The 19914-nt window shown below is 48.3% G+C and overlaps 1 protein-coding gene across 1 annotated transcript in view; it reads right to left on the minus strand.

The window, feature by feature from the left end:
• The window catches only part of LOC147081748 (uncharacterized), a 121024-nt gene that overhangs the window by 66313 nt on the left and 34797 nt on the right, over positions 1 to 19914 (minus strand). The window contains exon 5 of the mRNA XM_085980725.1: positions 9112 to 9230. Within this exon, the coding sequence (XP_085836851.1) occupies positions 9112 to 9230 (119 nt within the window). The remainder of the gene's footprint in view (positions 1 to 9111; positions 9231 to 19914) is intronic.

The raw sequence follows: 19914 nt of genomic DNA on the forward strand, positions 1-19914 counted from the left end.
CCGTACCCTTAACCGACAAGGTCACAACACAGTAGCCGCTAATGTCCGTGGCGTGGGACCTCGATGCCATCGAGATTCGGTTGCGCATTGGCAGGACAGGGAGGGAGTAGTGGCTCACCGTGTCTGGGTGGATGAAGCTCTCCGTGCTTCCGCTGTCGAACAGGCAGGTCGTGGCGTGGCCGTTTACTTTGATGTCCATCATCGACTTGGACAGGTGGTGTGGGCGGGCTTGATCCAGAGTGACGGAGGCTAGTGTGTAGGTAAGCGAGTCGTTGTCGTCTGCGGGTGAGGCGGTCGTCGGGTCCGGGGGCCCGGTGGCAGTCGGGCGTGGTGGGTAAAATGGCGTCTCCCACGAGGTAGGACAAAATGGCGGAGAAGATGGCTGCCCCCATAACTCACATGAGGCACTATTGGGGTCGGTTGCCTTGATCAAAGATGGCCGCCCCCATGACTCACGTGTGGGGATGCTGGCCTCAGTTGCCTTGAAAGAAGATGGCCGCCCCCACAGTTCGCATGAGGCACTGCTGGCCTCTGAAGATCCGCTCCTGCAGGCCTTAGAGAAGTGGCCTTTCTTCCTGCAGGTTGAGCAGGTAGAGTTCCTGGCTGGGCAGCGCGACCTCGGGTGCTTCTCCTGGCCGCAAAAGAAGCAGCCAGCGGCCCGATCGCGGGTGCCCGATGTCGGAGCCGGTACCGGGGGTGGCGGTCCCGGTCGGGTCCGGGACGCCGACGCTGAGGTAGGTCCCGGGGGCGGCGCTGCGAAGGGTATTGCGGTAGGGGTCGGGCCCGAGTCCCAGGGTCGCGAGCAGTACCTGGAAAACGCCTCCTGGTCCTGATGGGCCACCTCTAGGGAGAGAGCGAGGGCTTCAGCTTTGTCCAGGTCCAGGTCTTTAGCTTCAAGCAGTCTTTGCCGTGAGTAGTCGGACCGTAGGCCTTTCACAAAGGCATCGCGGATATTATCTTCCGTATTTTCAACAGCCGTCACCGCTTTAAAGTCACAGTTCCTGCCGAGTGCTCTTAGCGCCCGTAAAAATTCAGCTACAGACTCTCCTGGCTGTTGCGGGCGGGATCTTAGGAGGTGCCTGGTGTACATGTAATTTACCGGGCTCCGGTACTGCTGTTTCAGTAGGTTGATAGCGGCCTCGTATGTAGTCGTGTCCTGGATGAGTGCGTATACTCTCGGGCTCGCTTGGGCGTTCAGAACTCTTAGTTTGGATCTCTGAGGGACGCCGGATTCTTCCAGGTAGGATTCGAAGCAGTCCAGCCAGTGTTTGAAGTTGAGGGCTGAGTTTGCTGCCTGTGGGTTTAGATCCAGGTACGGTGGTTTGAGGGCTTGCAGCCAAGCCGGCTGGTGTGGCTGGTGTAGTCCGGTGTCTGAAAGCTGCTGTGGCTGTGCTTCTGGGAGGGCTTCTGGCTGGCCAGTAGTAGACATCTTTAAAATTTAGTCAATAAAATTGATATACCTATCAATTCGTCCAATAAAAAGCGACGAGTTAGGAACGTAACTAAAGGTTTTTATTGACTAAATAACAGAGCCCACCCTCGTGGGTGATCGGGTCCAACAAGGAGGAATACCAGCCAGTCGACTACCTTTATACCTGGGCAGGTAGGTGGAGCCATGGGCGGAGTCGGAGGTGGTCAGCCCAGGTATAACAGCGCGACAAGAGGCGACCTCGTATAGTGATACAACAGTGAGAACAGTGATAACAATACAACAGTGATAACTATAGTGTAACGATAGTGAACGATAAAAGTGGTTTACCACAAACAGTGACTGCACTTCAAAAGTAATTTATTGGCTGTAAAGCGCTTTGGATAGCTTGAGGACATTAAAAACGTTATATAAATGCTTCTGCATCTTCTTTCAGGAGAAGACAACATGCAATGACCATGAGAGTCAGGCCAAAAGGGGTGATCCTCTAACTTTGGGCCTTTTAGAAAGTGGTGATGAAACTCCTGGGAAGGCACACAGAGAAGCTGTCACTGATAGAAAAATTAGTGGGTCTCTGTCGGCTGTAGAATTACCTTGACAAGGAGTTGCTTTTCCTTCTCCTGTTGTAGTTGCTTAGCCAAGCTTCTTGCAAGGAAACTCTTGTTACTCATTCTTCTGCACCTCACAAAATCTTTGCTTATCTGCTACCTATTTCAACCTCTTACTCTTCTTCTTCAGGTGAAACAAGGCAAGAAGCAATAGAGCAGGAGGAGGAAGATGTGCCAAGCCTTTGGGTTCAGGATAACTCCTCTTCACCGCCCCCCAACGCCTAATATTCTGACCCATGCCATCATTCACCTTCTCCCACTCACCAGTCCAGACAGAGGTACCTAGAGTCATAATGGTACAGAAGGAGACCATTCGGCCCATCGAGTCCGCGCCGGCTCTCTGCAGAGCAATCCAGTCAGTCCCATTCCCCCACTCTATCCTCGTAGCCCTGCAAATTTATTTCCCTCAAATGCCTATCCAGTCTCCTACTGAAAACTTTGAGTGTCTCCGCTTCCATCGGCAGCGAGTTCCAGGTCCTCACCACTCGTTGCGTAAAAAAGTTTTTCCTCACATCCCCTTGTATCTCTTGTCCAACACCTTAAATTTGTGTCCCCTAGTAATTGTGCCATTAACTAGTGGGAACAGCCTTTCCCCAGCTAGTCTATCCAAACCCGTCATAATCTTGTCCACCTCTATCAAATCACCCCTCAGCTTCCTTTGCTCTAATGAAAGCAAATCCAGCTTCTCCAACCTGTCCTTGTAGCTAAAATCCCCCATCCCCGGAACCATTCTGGTAAATCTCCTCTGCACCCTCTCAAGTGTCTTCACATCCATTCTAAAGTGTGGTGATCAGAACTGGATGCAATACTCCAGTTGTGGCCTAACCAGTGCTTCTGGTGGCAAAAACAGGAAGGCAGATTATTATCTGAACAGCAATAGACTGGGAGAAGGGGAAGTGCAATGAGACCTGGGTGTCCTTGTGCACCAGTCGCTGAAGGTAAGCATGCAGGTGCAGCAGGTGGTTAAGAAGGCAAATGGTATGTTGGCCTTCATAGCGAGAGGATTCAAGTACAGGAGCAAGGATGTCTTGCTGCAGTTGTACAGGGCCTTGGTGAGACCACAACTTGAGTATTGTGTGCAGTTTTGGTCGCCTTATCTGAGGAAGGATGTTCTTGCCATGGAGTGAGTGCAGCAAAGATTCACCAGACTGATACCTGGGATGGCAGGAATGACGTATGAGGAGAGATTGGGTCGATTGGGCTTATATACGCTGGAGTTTAGAAGAATGAGAGAGGATCTCACTGAAACATATAAAATTCTAACAGGACTAGACAGACTAGATGCAGGAAGGATGTTCCCGGTGGCAGGGGAGTCCAGAACCAGGGGTCACAGTCTAAAGATAAGGGGCAAGCCATTTAGGACAGAGATGAGAAGGAATTTCTTCACCCAGAGAGTGGTGAACCTGTGGAATTCTCTACCACAGAAGGCAGTTGAGGCCAATTCATTAAATATATTCAAGAAGGAATTAGATATATTTCTTAAGGCTAAAGGGATCAAGGGATATGAGGAGAAAGCAGGGACAGTGTACTGAATTTGGATGATCAGCCATGATTTCATTAAACGGCGGAGCAGGCTCAAGGTGCCGAATGGCCTACTCCTGCTCCTATCTCCCATGTTTAATGGTTCAGCATAACTTCTCTACTTTTGTACTCAATACCTCTATTTATAAAGTCCAAGATCCCATGGCCTAAAAATTCAGTTGCTTTGCGCCTCCCGTTAGCGCCCTAAGAGGGCGCGAAAAGGGCGCAAAGCAACTAGCGCCTGGGCACGGCGCCGCCAACGCCTCCCACGAAATTCAGTGGGAGGTTAGCGGCAGCGATAACAGTTAGCGCCCCGCGGCGCTGCGCCGCCGGCAGTGACGTCATTGCCGTGCGCAGCTACCGATCTTCGGTAGCGCCCCCTGACTTACCGCTGGACGCTATATCCGATAGGATCAGGGGGGCCTACCTGCGGCCGGGGTGGTGCAAGTAAAAGTGGACATACCGGGCACCCATTTTTGTTGCTGGCTGCCTGCCAGCACCTGTCCCCTCAGCCGTCCCCGGCCTGCTCTGCAGCCCCACCGCAGAGTGCCGGCTGCGCTCCGTGAGCCCGGCACTTCTCTTGAGTGCCGGCCTCTTTTGCCGGTACTCTGGTAGCTGGTGGCCCAGCTGGGCCCCGGGTCGCGATGCACTGGGCCCCTCCCCTTTAATAAGGGGAGGAAGGCCTGCAGTACTGCGGCGCGACGTGCTGGCGCTGCGGCATGTCGCGCCGCGATATTCACTCACAGTGCCCCAAGAGGGAGGCGGGCGTTTCCAGTCGCACCCCTCCTCCCTCTTGGGGCGGTACCGATGAATTTCGGCTGCTGGGGCACTTATTGTTTCGGGGCACTAAAAGTAGCGCCCCGGCAAAGCTAGCACCTCAAAGGGGGCGCGACTCAATTTTTCCTGAGGACTCTGATTTCTGGACTCCTGATTTGGAAAAAAGGATGCTTCACGGTGTCAGCCATGGCTCAGCGCTATATAAATGCAAGTCTTTCTTTTCTTTTATGAGCATCATCCATACATGGAGGCACTGAGAATGGTCTCCCATTACAGGCGACATGTAGCAGTGGTACTGGTAGAGTCCACTGCCATCCTAAACTGCACCATAAGGGAACCTTATCAGCACTGTAGTACCCCTGAATGTGTGGCAGCTCCTTACACATCTGTTGCTAGTAAAGGATATTCCTTAAATGTTTATCAGCATTACCCCTGTCATGGGTCCTTACTCTCCCACCAACATGAAGGCCCAAAGACCAGTGAGTGTGTACTCCATGGATGCAGAAATAGTTGGCCTTAGGAGACAGATTGGAGCAAAGTGTTATCTAGTCACCACCACATGGGGCTAGGGTCCAGGGTAGCGTATCTCAGGACTTCCAGGATCTTACCGGAACAGGGGGTTGGGAACCTGAGCAGGGGGACAGAGGAAAGGGAAACAAGGATAAAAGCAAAAGATAGGAAGGAGAAAAACAAAAGTGGCAGTCAGAGAAATCAACGGTTTAAATCAAACATGGCCACAGTAAATAATAATTCGAATAGGTCTAAGAGCGTTAAAAAAACAAGCCTGAAGGCTTTGTGTCTTAATGCGAGGAGCATTCGTAATAAGGTGGATTAATTAGCTGCGCAAATAGAGGTAAACGAATATGATTTGATTGGGATTACGGAAACTTGGCTCCAGGGTGGCGAAGGCTGGGAACTCAACATCCAGGGGTATTCAATATTCAGGAAAGATAGGCAAAAAGGAAAGGGAGGTGGGGTAGCATTACTGGTTAAAGAAGGGATTAACACAATTGTAAGGAAGGATATTAGCTCTGATGATGTGGAATCTGTATGGGTAGAACTGAGAAATACCAAGGGGCAGAAAACGTTAGTGGGAGTGGTATGTAGACCTCTAAACAGTAATGCGGAGGTTGGGGATAACATTAAAAGGGAAATTAGAGAAGCGTGCAAAAAGGGCACAGCAGTCATCATGGGTGACTTTAATCTACATATAGATTGGGCTAACCAAATTAGTAACAATACTGTGGAGGAGGAATTCCTGGAGTGTTTACGGGATGCTTTCCTGGACCAATATGTCGAGGAACCAACTAGAGATCAGGCCATCTTAGACTGGGTATTATGTAACGAGAAAGGATTAATTAGCAATCTTGTTGTACGAGGCCCCTTGGGTCGGAGCGATCATAATATGATCGAATTCTTCGTTAAGATGGAGAATGAAGTAGTTGACTCAGAGACTAGGGTCCTCAATTTAAATAAAGGAAACTACGATGGTCTGAGGCGCGATTGGGGAATGTCACTCAAAGGGTTAACAGTGGATAGGCAATGGCAAACATTCAAAGACCGCATGGATGAACTACAGAATTTGTTCATCGCAGTTTGGCATAAAAATAAAACAAAAAAGGTGACTCAACCGTGGCAAACGAGCGAAATTAGGGATAGCATAAGATCCAAAGAGAGGACATATAAATTGGCCAGAAAAAGCAGTAATCCAGAGGATTGGGAGCAGTTTAGGATTCAACAAAGGAGGACAAAGGGATTAATTAAGAAATGGAAAATAAAATATGAGAGTAAGCTTGCCGGGAACATAAAAACTGACTGTAAAAGCTTTTATAGATATGTGAAGAGAAAAAGATTGGTGAAGTCAAGCGTAGGTCCCTTGCAGTCAGAATCAGGGGAATTTATAATGGGGAACAAAGAAATGGCAGAACAATTAAATACATATTTTGCTTCTGTCTTCACAAAGGAGGACACAAATAACCTCCCAGAAATGTCGGGGAACATAGGGTCTGATGAAAGGGAGGAACTGAAAGAAATCAGTATTTGTAGGGAAATGGTGTTAGGGAAATTGATGGGATTGAAGGCCGATAAATCCCCAGGGCCTGATAATCTACATCCTAGGGTACTTAAGGAAGTGGCCCTAGAAATAGTAGATGCATTGCTGATCATCTTCCAACATTCGATGGAATCTGGAACAGTACGCATGGATTGGAGGGTAGCTAATGTTACCCCACTATTCAAAAAAGGTGGTAGAGAGAAAACGGGGAATTACAGACCGGTAAGCCTGACATCGGTAGTGGGGAAAATGCTCTAGTCCATTATAAAAGATGTAATAGCAGAGCACTTGGAAAACAGTGATAGGATTGGACAAAGTCAACATGGATTTACAAAAGGTAAATCGTGCTTGACTAATCTACTGGAATTTTTTGAGGATGTAACTAGTAAAATAGATAAGGGAGAACCAGTGGATGTGGTGTATTTGGACTTTCAGAAGGCTTTCGATAAGGTCCCACATAAGAGATTAGCATGTAAAGTTAAGGCACATGGGGTTGGGGGCAAGGTATTGACTTGGATAGAGAACTGGTTGGCAGATAGAAAGCAAAGAGTTGGAATAAACGGTTCTTTTTCCGAGTGGCAGGCAGTGACTAGTGGGGGATCGGTCCTTGGACCCCAGCTATTCACAATATATATTAATGATCTAGACAAGGGAACTAGATGTAATATCTCCAAATTTGTAGACGACACAAAGCTGGGTGGGCGGGTGTGCTGTGAGGAGGATGCCGAGAAACTACAGGATGATTTGGACAGGTTGGGTGATTGGGCAGAAGCATGGCAGATGCAATATAACGTGGATAAATGTAAGGTTATCTACTTTGGTGTCAAAAACAGGAAGGCAGATTATTATCTGAATGGCAATAGATTGGGAGAATGGGAAGTGCAACAAGACCTGGGTGTCCTTGTGTACCAGTTGCTGAAGCATGCAGGTGCAGCAGGCGGTTAAGAAGGCAAATGGTATGTGGCCTTCATAGCGAGAGGGTTTGAGTACAGGAACAAGGATGTCTTGCTGCCGTTGTACAGGGCCTTGGTGAGACCACATCTTGAGTATTGTGTGCCGTTTTGGTCGCCTTATCTGAGGAAGGATGTTCTTGCCATGGAAGGAGTTCAGCGAAGATGCACCAGGCTGATACCTGGGATGGCAGGAATGACGTATGAGGAGCGATTGGGTCGATTGGGCTTGTACTCGCTGGAGTTTAGAAGAATGTGAGGGGATCTCATTGAAACTTATAAAATTCTGGCAGGACTAGACAGACTAGATGCAGGGAAGATGTTCCCGATGGTCGGGGAATCCAGAACCAGGGGTCACAGTCTAAGGATAAGGGGTAGGCCTTTTAGGACAGAAATGAGGAGGAATTTCTTCACCCAGAGAGTGGTGAAGCTGTGGAATTCTCTACCACAGATGGCAGTAGAGGCCAATTCATTAAATATATTCAAGAAGGAGTTGGATATATTTCTTAAGGCTAAAGGGATCAAGGGGTATGGGGAGAAAGCAGGGGCCGGGTACTGAACTTGGATGATCAGCCATGATCGCATTGAATTGCGGAACAGGCTCGAGGGGCCGAATGGCCTACTCCTGCTCTTATCTTCTATGTTTCTATGTTACATTACTTCAGCCCTACAGCTGATCAATGGCCAGCCAGAAACAAGGCCCGATATCTGTGGCATGGCAGGAGTCTGCTCACATGACGCTGCTGCCTCTCAGGTGGCAGCACATTGGAACACTCCAGCCAGCCGCCTCAGATATCTCCACACGGCACACAGGAGGCCGAGTCAGTTTGCCCAGGCAGCAGCAACAGTATTGGAACCTGCAGTCGGTCTTTCCCAGGACTCAGCATGTCTGAGATGAGGGCCCTCTCATTGTCCTAGTTTGTAGCCAGTCACCTCTTGCACCCTGCCCCTCAGAAAGCACCTGGAAGGAGCACCACATTATGCAGGGCACCAACAGAAAGCAGGCCATTAGGATAGAGTGAGCACCCATGAAAGGCTGTGGAATTCTTATGCTGTGGCATAAGGCCTGTTTTTACCAGCATAAGTGTTTTAAAAAATAGAAAAATAAAATGTTTTCACTCACTTACACATTAAAAACCCTGTCCAATAAGTTAAGTTAATTTTTAGCCCCATTAAAACATATTTTTTTAAAAATTCAAAAAATTAAATTTTTGTTTGAAGTATTTAATTAAATGCCATTTTAATTAATTTTATATATGTAATTAAAAAAAAATATTTCATTTGTTCGTGTATTTTTTAAGTCATCCCCATTCATATTTATGACAGTTCCGTACATGCAGAAACCCCATAGGTAGGAATGGGGATTCCCTTCTTTCATTGGTTGGACTGGCCCACGTGATCCCAGGAGCGCTTGCAAACCGCATGCACCCCTGGGATACGTGGCCATCTACGCATTTCTACCAGGAGAGGCCCAGGATCTCAAGCCTCCATATCTCCCGGACCACCAGGTAAATGCGTAGAAAATTTGATTGGAGGAATCCGCCCGCGGGAAGCCTCCGATCGCAAATTCAGGCCCGACGTTTTACTCCCAGGCGGTAAAGGTAAAAATCAACCCCAGTATGTGGAACAGAAAGAAAGAGGAAGAGCAGGAAATACCTGAAAGAGTGGTAATTTCACCAGAGAGAAAATAAATTGAACTTGAAACTCCTTTAATTTACAATTCATTCAGAGTTACAGACATTAAAAAATAATTCTGTTTTTGAATGCACTTACCAGCCAATGGCTCCATCCAATTCAGTTTCCGCTGCCAGGCGTACAAAGCTTTGGATTTTTTCAGTGTCTTTTTCAAGATGTACGGCAAGAAATTTGCTAAGATCCTCAATGGCACATTCCTGTAGGCAAAAAGAGTTTGAACAGCTTCTGTCAAATTATATGGCAGTGGTAAAAAAAAATAGAATATCTGTGACTGCTGAAATAAAACAGAAATGACTGGAATACACACAGCTCCGTCAACATTGGAAAGTAGATGGGGCAGATTCTCCTGTTGCTGCAAAGTGTTGCTCGGTGGTGTGTGGACAGTGGGCAAGGTTGCACTGCTAACTGGTTGGGACAGGCATGATACACCTCATGGTCTCTTGCTCTTTTCTGATGTTAATATGTTGGAACTGATACAGGAAGGCAGGAGGAACCAGTCCTTCGTTCCTTTTCTTGACATAATATTGACTTTCACTGGGGTGCTATTCCATGGTCACTGGTCACCCTCAAGTACATTGCTTAAGCTCAAGCACTGGTGAGCCTTGACAGTGAGTGCTTGTAAGTTGTCCAATTGTGGAGGACAACACAGCACAGCTCAATCTTGTTTGCACCCAGTGTCCACACATGTAAAACACTTCCAGTTGCACAGCAATCAGGAGTGGGAACACGTTGGGCATTTTCCTCTCCCTAACCCAGAGAATTATAATGCTACTACTGCTGCTGCCATTGAATTAACACAGACCAGAGGTTGAATCAGGCACCTTCCTCACAGAATCACAGAATCACACAGTGCAGATAGAGGCCATTTCGGCCCATCGAGCCTGCACCGACACATATCCCACCCGATCCCCGTAACCCCTACACCAACACATATCCCACCCTATCCCCGTAACCCCACGTATTTAATCCCCCTAACACTAAGGGTCAATTTATCATAGCCAATCAACCTACCCCGCACATCTTTGGACTGTGGGAGGAAACCGGAGCACCCGGAGAAAACCCACGCAAACACGAGGAGAATGTGCAAACTCCACACAGACAGTTACCCGAGGCCGGATTCGAACCCGGGTCCCTGGCGCTGTGAGGCAACAGTGCTAACCACTGTGCCACCGTGTATGGCTCAGAGAATTTACTCAGTGACAGCTGGAAGAGCCCTTTTATAGATCTGCCCAAACAAGGAGGGGTGGGAAAAATAATGTATAACGGTCAGAGTATCAATATGCTAACTGTTATTATGAAGAGCCACATAATGGATTTAGTAAGAAAGAACCTGCATTTATAAAGCACCTTTCATATCCTCAAAATGTCTGAAAGAGGTTCACAGACAATTAAAGTACTTTTAAAGTGTAGTCACTGTTGTAACCTTATAATAGGCTGTAAACAAGAGTTTTTTAACAAAGGTGAAACAGATGCAAAGTGCTAGCTTTTCTTCAAGCATATTTGACAGTGCTTCTTTGTATTTGAAGCATTTTCTGCTTTTATTGTAGAATTATAGGCCACTAAAATTGGCACCTTAGTGCCGGTAGTAACGGCGGTTTAAAAAAAAGCGTCCGCCTCGCTTCCGCCCAAATACAGCACAGCCCGCGCTGTTTGCCTTCTAGGTGAGGGCGACAGTGTGGGCGGTATGTATGTACGCCGGCAGTATACGGAGTAGGCATGTGACGCTGATTTGACACATGACCTACCATTTTTGCTGGTATGATATGGCATTTGAAGATGTATTCACTCACCTTGACCACTCATGTGAGGTCATTAAACTTCTTTCGGCACTGGATCCAGTTCCACATGGAAAGACTGCTGGCAGTGACCACTATAGCTATCTGCTCCCATTGCCTTCTTACTGTGAGTATGGAGGGTCTCCTGGACCCTGCAGGTAGAGGACCAGTCTCCTCCATTGAATCCCTTGCACTAATGCCTCCAGTGCTGCGTCTGCCAACCTAGGTGCACTTTCTCTGCCCTGTTGAGCCATAACTGCCTGACAGTTGCCTTGATAACAAGTACAATGTGGTGCTGAATTCAGAATGCACCTCCCCTTTTAGAAGTGCAGACTGTGTTTACAACTGGAGTCTAGCTTTAAATAGAGCTAGCCTCCCACGAACTTGGGTCACCTGCTGAGCGCTCTCAGCACTGCCTGCACACATCAATAATGCTAATTAGAAGGCAGCACAAATTTCACGTGCTGCCTGCACTATATTCAACAGACGCGGGTAGATCGCGCATCGTGATCCTCGTACCCATTTTTGGGCCTAATTGAATTTTTAGCCCAAAGCATTTATCCCAGCACAAAGCTTCACTGATTGGCACCACAACTTGGAGAATCAACAGCACAATGTTGTAGCCCCATTTGCACTCTCATGTAGCAAGTCACCAACAGGATTAGTTATTTTGTACTTATATATCTGTTTCTTATAGCTAATAGTGTTACCAAATACAGTAATTCTTACTTTCTGAATAATGTACATCGACATTAAGATTAAAATATGGATGTAATCCAAAATATTTTTATGATATGGTTTACGTAGCCCCTTTAAGTAATAAATGTTACAAAAATGGGGGGAAAGATTAATGGACAAAATTGTGCATTGAGGAAGACAGAAGTAAATTGTACAAAACTGCAGAATCCTTTTATTTTACAAATACTGAATGGGTCAATATATGTCTCATCACATTAGGTTAATAATGTAAGAAAAAGTTCATAAAATTTGTAGTAGCATTTATGTAGTTTATTAAATAAAACTTAAATCAAGTACTTTGGGAGCAGAGGAGCCAGAAATTGGGGTAGAACTCATCTCTACTGGATTTCTGCCCCTTACTGGTTCCCATGGCAAGTTATGATGGAAAGAGCGTGGAAGCTTTTTCCATGTCTCCCCGCCCTCCTCACCCTCTCCATACTGATGTCAGTTTTAAGGATGAGTCTGCCAGAATCCCAGGAAATCCTGGAAACCCTACTGGTTACACCATGTTTACAGCCAGCAGTATGGACAACTGCAGGAAGCACAGGGCTGTATGTGGATCCCACAATGTCATTTTCAAATGCCCAATGGATCCCAGAGGGATTGCTTGCCATTCAAATATGGGGCCAACCTGCGAGGGGCCATTGCACAACCTTTTTATATTAAGTCCAAGCGTGCCCCTGAGCTCTTGCACCCAACTTCTTCAATTGACATTGGTGAAAGTTTTCAATGTTCAATCAATATAGAAAGAATTTGATATATAGGAAAGACCAATTGCATCAGTGTATCATAGCTCAAGAGTCATGTGTTCAGTGGGAGTGGTTAAATGATGCAGAAGGCTGGGAACTGTGAGGGAGTAGGGGCCCTGGTTTGTGCTGAGAGCCATTGAATGAACTGGGGTTGGGAAAAGTAGTGGGCCTGAGATTGGCTGTACATGAGGGGAGTCTTGGTGCGTTGGAGCATTTGTGGGGTGGAGAGGATGGGAATGAAGGTCACATGGAAGCTGTGGTGTGGAAGCACTTGGGGCAAAGCGGAGTCACATAGTACTTTCATTGCTTTATTCCTTCACGGGATGTGGGCGTCGCTGACAAGACCAGCATTTATTGCCCATCCCTAATTGCCCTTGAAAAGGCGGTGGTGAGCCGCCTTCTTCAAAGGGAGTACCAGGATTTTGACCCAGCGACGATGAAGCAACAGCGATAAATTTCCAAGTCAGGATGGTGTGTGACTTGGAGGGGAACTTGGAGGTGGTGGTGTTCCCATGCGCCTGCTGCCCGTGTCCTTCTAGGTGGTAGGGATTGCAGGTTTGGGAGGTGCTGCCAAAGAAGCCTTCGCGAGTTGCTGTAGGGCATCTTGTTGATTTTACACACTGCAGACACGGTGGTGGAGGGAGTGAATGCTACCGAGCACAAAGGAAGATGCTTGTGGTGATTGAAGGTCAATCATCACAGCCCCAGGACATCGCTGCAGGAGTTCCTCAGGGCAGTGTCCTAGACCCAACCATCTTCAGCTGCTTCATCAATGACCTTGCCTCCAACATAAGGTCAGAAATGGGGATGTTTGCTGATGACTGCACAGTGTTCAGTGCCATTCACAACTCCTTAGATAATGAAGCAGTCCATGCCTGCATGCAACAAGGCCTGGACAACGTTCAGGCTTGGGCTGATAAGTGGCAGGTAACATTCACGCTACAGAAGTGCCAGGCAATGACTATCTCCAACAAGCGAGAGTCTAAAAACTGCCCCTTGACATTCAATGGCATTAAGGGGAGTCACTCTCACCTCACCTCTGGAATTCAACTTTTTTGTCCATGTTTGGACCAAGACTGTAATGACATCCGGAGCCGAGTGATTCTGGCGAAACCCAAACTGAGCATCGCTGAACAGGTTATTGGTGAGTAAGTGCCACTTGATAGCACTGTCGATGACACCTTCCATCACTTTGCTGATGATTGAGAGTAGACTGATGGGGTGGTAACTGGCCGGATTGGATTTGTCCTGCTTTTTGTAGACAAGACATACTTGGGCAATTTTCCACTTTGTTGGGTAGATGCCAGTGTTGTAGCTGTACTGGAACAGCTTGGCTAGAGGCATAGCTAGTTCTGGAGCGCAAGTCTTCAGCAAGATAGCTGTCGGGGCCCATGGCCTTTGCTGTATCCAGTGCGCTCAGTCGTTTCTTGATATTACGAATCGAATTGGCTAGAAGACTGGCTTCTGTGATGGTGGGGACCTGAGAAGGAGGCCGAGATGGATCATCCACTTGGCACTTCTGGCTGAAGATGGTTCCAAACGCTTCAGCCTTGTCTTTTGCTTTCACATGCTGGGCTCCGCCATCACTGAGAATGGAGCCTCTTCCTTTCTTTAGTTGTTTAATTGTCCACCACCATTCATGACTGGATGTGGCAGGACTGCAGAGCTTTGATCTGATCCATTGGTTGTGGGATGACTTAGCTCTGTCTATAGCATGCATGTACTCCTGTGTTGTAGCTTCAGCAGGTTGGCATATCATTTTTGGGTATGCCTGGTGCTGCTCCTGGTATGCTCTTCTACACTCCTCGTTACATAGAAACATAGAAACACAGAAGATAAGAGCAGGAGTAGGCCATTCGGCCCTTCGAGCCTGCTCCGCCATTCAATGAGATCATGGCTGATCATCCAAATTCAGTACCCTGTCCCTGCCTTCTCCCCATATCCCTTGATCCCTTTAGCCTCAAGAAATATATCCAATTCTTTCTTGAATATATTTAATGAACTGGCCTCCACTGCCCTCTGTGGCAGAGAATTCCACAGGTTCACCACTCTCTGGGTGAAGGAATTCCTCCTCATTTCAGTCCTAAACGGCTTACCCCTTATCCTTAGACTATGACCCCTGGTTCTGGACTCCCCGGCCATCAGAAACATCCTTCCTGCATCTAGTCTGTCCAGACCTGACAGAATTTTATAGGTTTCGATGAGATTCCCTCTCAATCTTCTAAACTCCAGTGAGTATAAGCCCAATCGACACAATCTCTCCTCATACGTCATTCCTGCCATCCTAGGTATCAGCCTTGTAGTGTATGTACCTTTAAGGGGAGAACTACTTTTACAGCTCCTGTATACTGTAGTACCGGCAGTGACCACACCTGTATATAAACCTTGAGTAGGGATCTGTACGTTAGTTTTAGAGTAACCCTCATCCAGTAAATACCTGTTGAATTGTTCCTGCAGTCTGAGTGTCTAGTTATTGAAGGACACACTACATCAAAAATACACGGATCTAACAGTGGCGACGAGGAAGATTCGAACCTACCTGCAACTCTGCATTACCTCCCAGGGATTCGCTCCTGGAGAACAGTGGAAGAAAGTTGAGGCCAGAAGCACGGGCGTCGACCACGAGCAACCGCCCAGTCATCCAGCAGAGATTGAGCATTGCAGGGGAGCCTGTTGAGAGCTGGGCTTGGTTCTCCAGTCATGGTGGTCCAGCGAAACGGGCTGGCAACAGGTACGGCGCAGACCCTTCCCGGACAGCGGCGGCTAGAGCCGACCGACGGCACAGAAAAGGCCGAGCGGCGTCGACGAGAGAAGAGAGAGGGTAGAGCGCACGGGCGCAGCCAGTGTTCAGAACCGAATGGCGTCGACGGGAGAAGAGAGGCGCGAAAGAAAATGCACAGAGCGCAGCCGGTGTTCAACGGACGAGCAGCGTCAGCGGGGAAGAAAGGGAAACGCGTAGAGCGCAGTCAGTGTTCAAGGGCCGAGCAGCCGCAGCGGAGAAGAAGGGAGAGCGCGGGAAACCGCCATTTTGAGCCGCAGCGGAGAAGAAGGGAGAGCGTGGGAAAACGCCATTTTGAGCCGCAGCGGAGAAGAAGGAAAGCGTGGGAAAATGCCATTTTGAGCCAGTCTAACCACGCCCAGGGATGCCGAAGAGTGGCAGTATCACAGCGTTCGACAATGAAGTCGAAGATTGGAAGACATATGTCGAACGCATAGAAGTGTACTGCAAGGCGAATGAAGTGCCAGATGAGAGGAAAGCGCAGGTATTGTTAAATTCCATGGGTGCAAAAACGTATGGCTTACTGCGAAACCTAGTAACCCCAGAGAAGCCAGTGGACAAGGATTTTGGAAACATAGTGTCAACCCTACAGAACCACTTAAACCCCACACTGCTGCTGATAGCAGAAAGATTTAAGTCTCACAAAAGGAACCAGCATAAAGATGAAAATAATGCTGAGTATTTAACAGAACTGCGTAAGCTATCGAAACACTGCCAGTTTGGAGCAGGACTGGCAGATACCTTAAGCGACAAGTTTGTGTGTGGGCTTCAAAGTGAAGGAACCCAGAAACGGCTTTTATCTGAAAAGGACCTTACACTGGAAAAGGCTTTCAGCATTGCGGTATCATATGAAGCAGCAGCACGGAGCGCTGCAGAGATACAACAGAGACCACAAGAATATGGCACAAATGAAATGTCATATGGAACAGAGAAGTGCTATCGCTGTGGCAGAACACACGACCAGAATGATTGCTGGTTCAAAGACAAAGTGTGCAGACAGTGTGGAAAAGTAGGACACATAGCAAGAGTCTGCAGGTCAGGAAAGAAAACCAGCAGCAAGAAATCTCCACAGGAGAAGTACAAGAAGGTACATAAGGTGACGGAGAGTAGTTCAGATGAACAGAAAAGTGATACAGACTCCGGAAGCAAGGAGCTGGGTTGTCTGAAACTACATAAGGTAATCCAAACGGAGGATCATCAAACTATCTAGGTCACGCTCAAGATAGCTGGAGTCCAAGTGAAAATGGAATTGGACACAGGATCAGCCCGAACAGTCATAAACCGAAGGGAGCACGGTGGCATAGTGGTTAGCACTGTTGCCTCACAGCGCCAGGGACCCGGGTTCGAATCCGGCCTCGGGCGACTGTCTGTGTGGAGTTTGCACATTCTCCCAGTGTTTGCGTGGGTTTCCTCCGGGTGCTCCGGTTTCCTCCCACAGTCCAAAGATGTGCGAGTTAGGTTGATTGGCTATGATAAATTGACCCTTAGTGTTAGGGGGATTAAATACTTGGGGTTATGGGGATAGGGTGGGATATGTGTTGGTGTAGGGGTTACGGGGATCGGGTGGGGTATGTGTCGGTGCAGGCTCGATGGGCCGAAATGGCCTCTATCTGCACTGTGGGGTTTCTGTGATTCTGTGTGACTACAAGTGGCTATTCTCACATATACCCTTGAGAGACACAAGAGATTGTCTTGAAGACGTACACGGGGCAAAAAGTCTACCCCAAAGGAAAAATAAGGGTGAACGTTGTATATAACGGTAAGGAAACACCAAAAATGGACCTATATGTATTGCCAGATGGGGGACCACCACTACTAGGACGTGAATGGATCCGGAAGATACAGCTAGATTGGCATTCCATACAAGCAGTGACTGTAGATGCCAAAAAGGATGACGACGTCACACCTGGACGACTGTCAAAAAATGCTAACTGACGCACAAGAAGTGTTCCAGGAGGGACTCGGAACACTACAAGGAATAACAGCGACGATCAAAATAGAGGAAAATGCAAGCCCAAAGTTTTTTAAGGCCAGACCGGTGCCTTATGCGATCCGCCCAGCCGTCGAAGCAGAGCTGGAAGGTTTGGAACGTTCAGGAGTACTGTCCAAAGTGGACTGGAGCGAGTGGGCTACACCCATCGTTCCTGTAATGAAGAGGTTGTTGAGTAATACGCCTGGGGAACCAAAGAAGGTTCGCATCTGTGGGGACTTTAAGGTGGCAGTGAACCCAGTCCTTCACACTGTACAATATCCGCTTCCACGGATTGAAGATATTTTTGCCTCGCTATCTGGAGGGAAACGCTTCACTAAGATTGATCTGGCCCAGGCGTACCTGCAAATGGAGGTAGAAGAAGCCTCGAAACAGTACCTCACGATCAACACTCATAAAGGTCTCTACCAATACAACCGGCTGGTGTTCGGGGTAGCATCAGCTCCTGCTATTTGGCAAAGGGCAATGGATCAAGTCCTGCAAGGGATTCCAGGGACCCAGTGTTATTTGGACCACATCCTGGTCACGGGTGAAAATGACAGTACTCACCTTGCCAACCTGGAGCAGGTGCTCACTAGATTGAAGGAATATGGGCTCTGAGCAAATCGCCACAAATGCGAGTTTTTCCAGAAGCAGATCTCGTATTGTGGCCACGTTATTGATGAAGAGGGGTTACATAAGTCCCCTGAAAAGATTGAGGCAGTAGTCAAGGCTCCAGCACCGGAAAATGTGTCACAACTGAGGTCGTTCCTCGGGCTGGTGAACTACTACCATAAGTTCTTGCCGAATTTGTCTACAGTACCACACCCACTGAACACCCTGCTGCAAACGGGGGTACCATGGAAGTGGAATAACGAATGTAAACGAGCTTTCCAGAAGTGCAAAGAATTGATCACATCAAAAGAGGTGTTGGCCCATTTCAACCCAGCACTACCAATTCGGTTGGCGTGTGATGCATCACCCTATGGCATTGGAGCGGTGCTGTCGCACAAGTTCCCGGACGGCTCGGAGAGGCCGGTAGCCTTTGTGTCTCGGTCACTAACCTCAGCCGAGCGTAACTACGCCCAGATTAACAGGGAGGCCCTCAGCCTAGTGTGGGGAGTGAAAAAGTTCAACCACTATCTGCACGGGCAGAAGTTCACCTTGCTGACGGACCACCAACTACTTGTCTCCATCTTTAATCCAAAGAAGGGTGTGCCGGTGATGACTGCGCAACGGCTACAAAGATGGTCGCTTTTTCTAGGGGCGAACCAATATGAAATCGAGTATAAGGGCACAAAACAGCATGGAAACGCTGATGGGCTATCACGCCTGCCACTGCCTACTGTGGAGGAAGCACCAGCAGTGGATCCTGTCGAAATATTTCATTCGACTATAATTGAATACTTGCCAGTAACTAACGCTGATATAGAGAAGGAGACCCAAAATGACCCGACACTGTCTCGGGTATATGACTTGACAGTGAAGGGATGGCCAACACATGGCGACTCACTGTTGCCTGCATTCTCATCCAGAAGAGAACAGCTGTCAGTATGCCAGGGGACCTTGATGTGTGGATCCCGAGTGGTAATTCCACCCAAGTTAAGGGAGAGAGTGCTCAATGAGCTTCACGAAGGCCATCTGGGAGGGGTGAAAATGAAAAGCCTTGCTAGGGCTTATGTGTGGTAGCCGGGGATCGATCAGCAAATCGAGGACTTGACAAAGAGCTGCTCAGGATGCCAGAAGGTCCAAAATGCACCACCACATGCCCCTCTACACCCATGGGAGTGGCCCTCATCTCCATGGCAACGGGTGCATATTGATTTTGCTGGTCCATTCATGGACTCAATGTTTCTAATAGCCGTGGATGCGCACTCTGTGGTGTATGTAACCGTTCCACCTTTAAGAGAACTATTTTAAGAGATGCACTACTTTATCTTGGCTGCTGTATACTGTAATACCGGTGGTGACCACACCGGTATATAAGTGCTGTGTAATGATTTATTGTGCAGTTCAGCCTGACCTCCGACTAGTAAAGACCTGTTGAAATTACTCTTGTGGTCTGTGTGCAGTGATTCTTATTAACAATAACTAGAACACACAGACTTAACAGTGGCGACGATGACGATCCTACCCTGCGGCAGAGATATATCCAAGGCAGTTTAACGGGCGTCGAGAAGAGGCATCCGCCCTCATCATCCTGCTGAGAAAAGACTCGGGTCTGAAGAGCAAGGAAGAATCCTGACACGAAGCCTTCCATCAGCAACAGGCAGTGATCATCCCTTCTATCACGGTGGTGGGTAAGCCGATCAGCGACGAGCAGCAAGTCGGCCATGTTGGCTGTGAAGTAGGGGAGGGAAAAACGGAGGATATAAGGGCGGAGAACTCGACCACGGCCGGGGAAAAGAGCCGGACAGAAGTCGGGGCCAGAGGCGCTGAGACTGGGGCAGCGTAAGGCACGGGAGCCGCGGTGAATGCAAACGCAGCCGGTGTAAAAGACCGGGCTGCAAGCGGGCTGGGAGACGCAACAGCGTCGAGAGAGAGCTCGACCGCGACCGGGGAAAAAGGCCGGGCAGCTACCGAGGCCACGAGGCGCGGGAGAAAATAAAAATAATTAAAAAAAATTTAAAAAACCGCGGAGAACTCAGCCGCAGCCGGGGGAAAGGACCGGACTGCAAGAGGGGCTGGGAGGCACGATTTGAGAACCGCTGGGGAGGGCGAACGCAGCAATACGGCAATCGCCATTACAGCCAGCGGGGGAGAAAGGCAAACGCGGGAAGCCGCCATTTTCGTAGGCGGGGGAAGAAGACAAGCGCGGGAACCGCCATTTTGAAAAAATAAATAAATAAAAGAAAAATTTCTTTTTGTTTC

Source organism: Somniosus microcephalus, unplaced genomic scaffold (genome assembly GCF_052327205.1).
Source record: "Somniosus microcephalus isolate GS21.2 unplaced genomic scaffold, FLI_Smic_1.0 scaffold443, whole genome shotgun sequence".
NCBI lineage: Eukaryota > Metazoa > Chordata > Chondrichthyes > Squaliformes > Somniosidae > Somniosus > Somniosus microcephalus.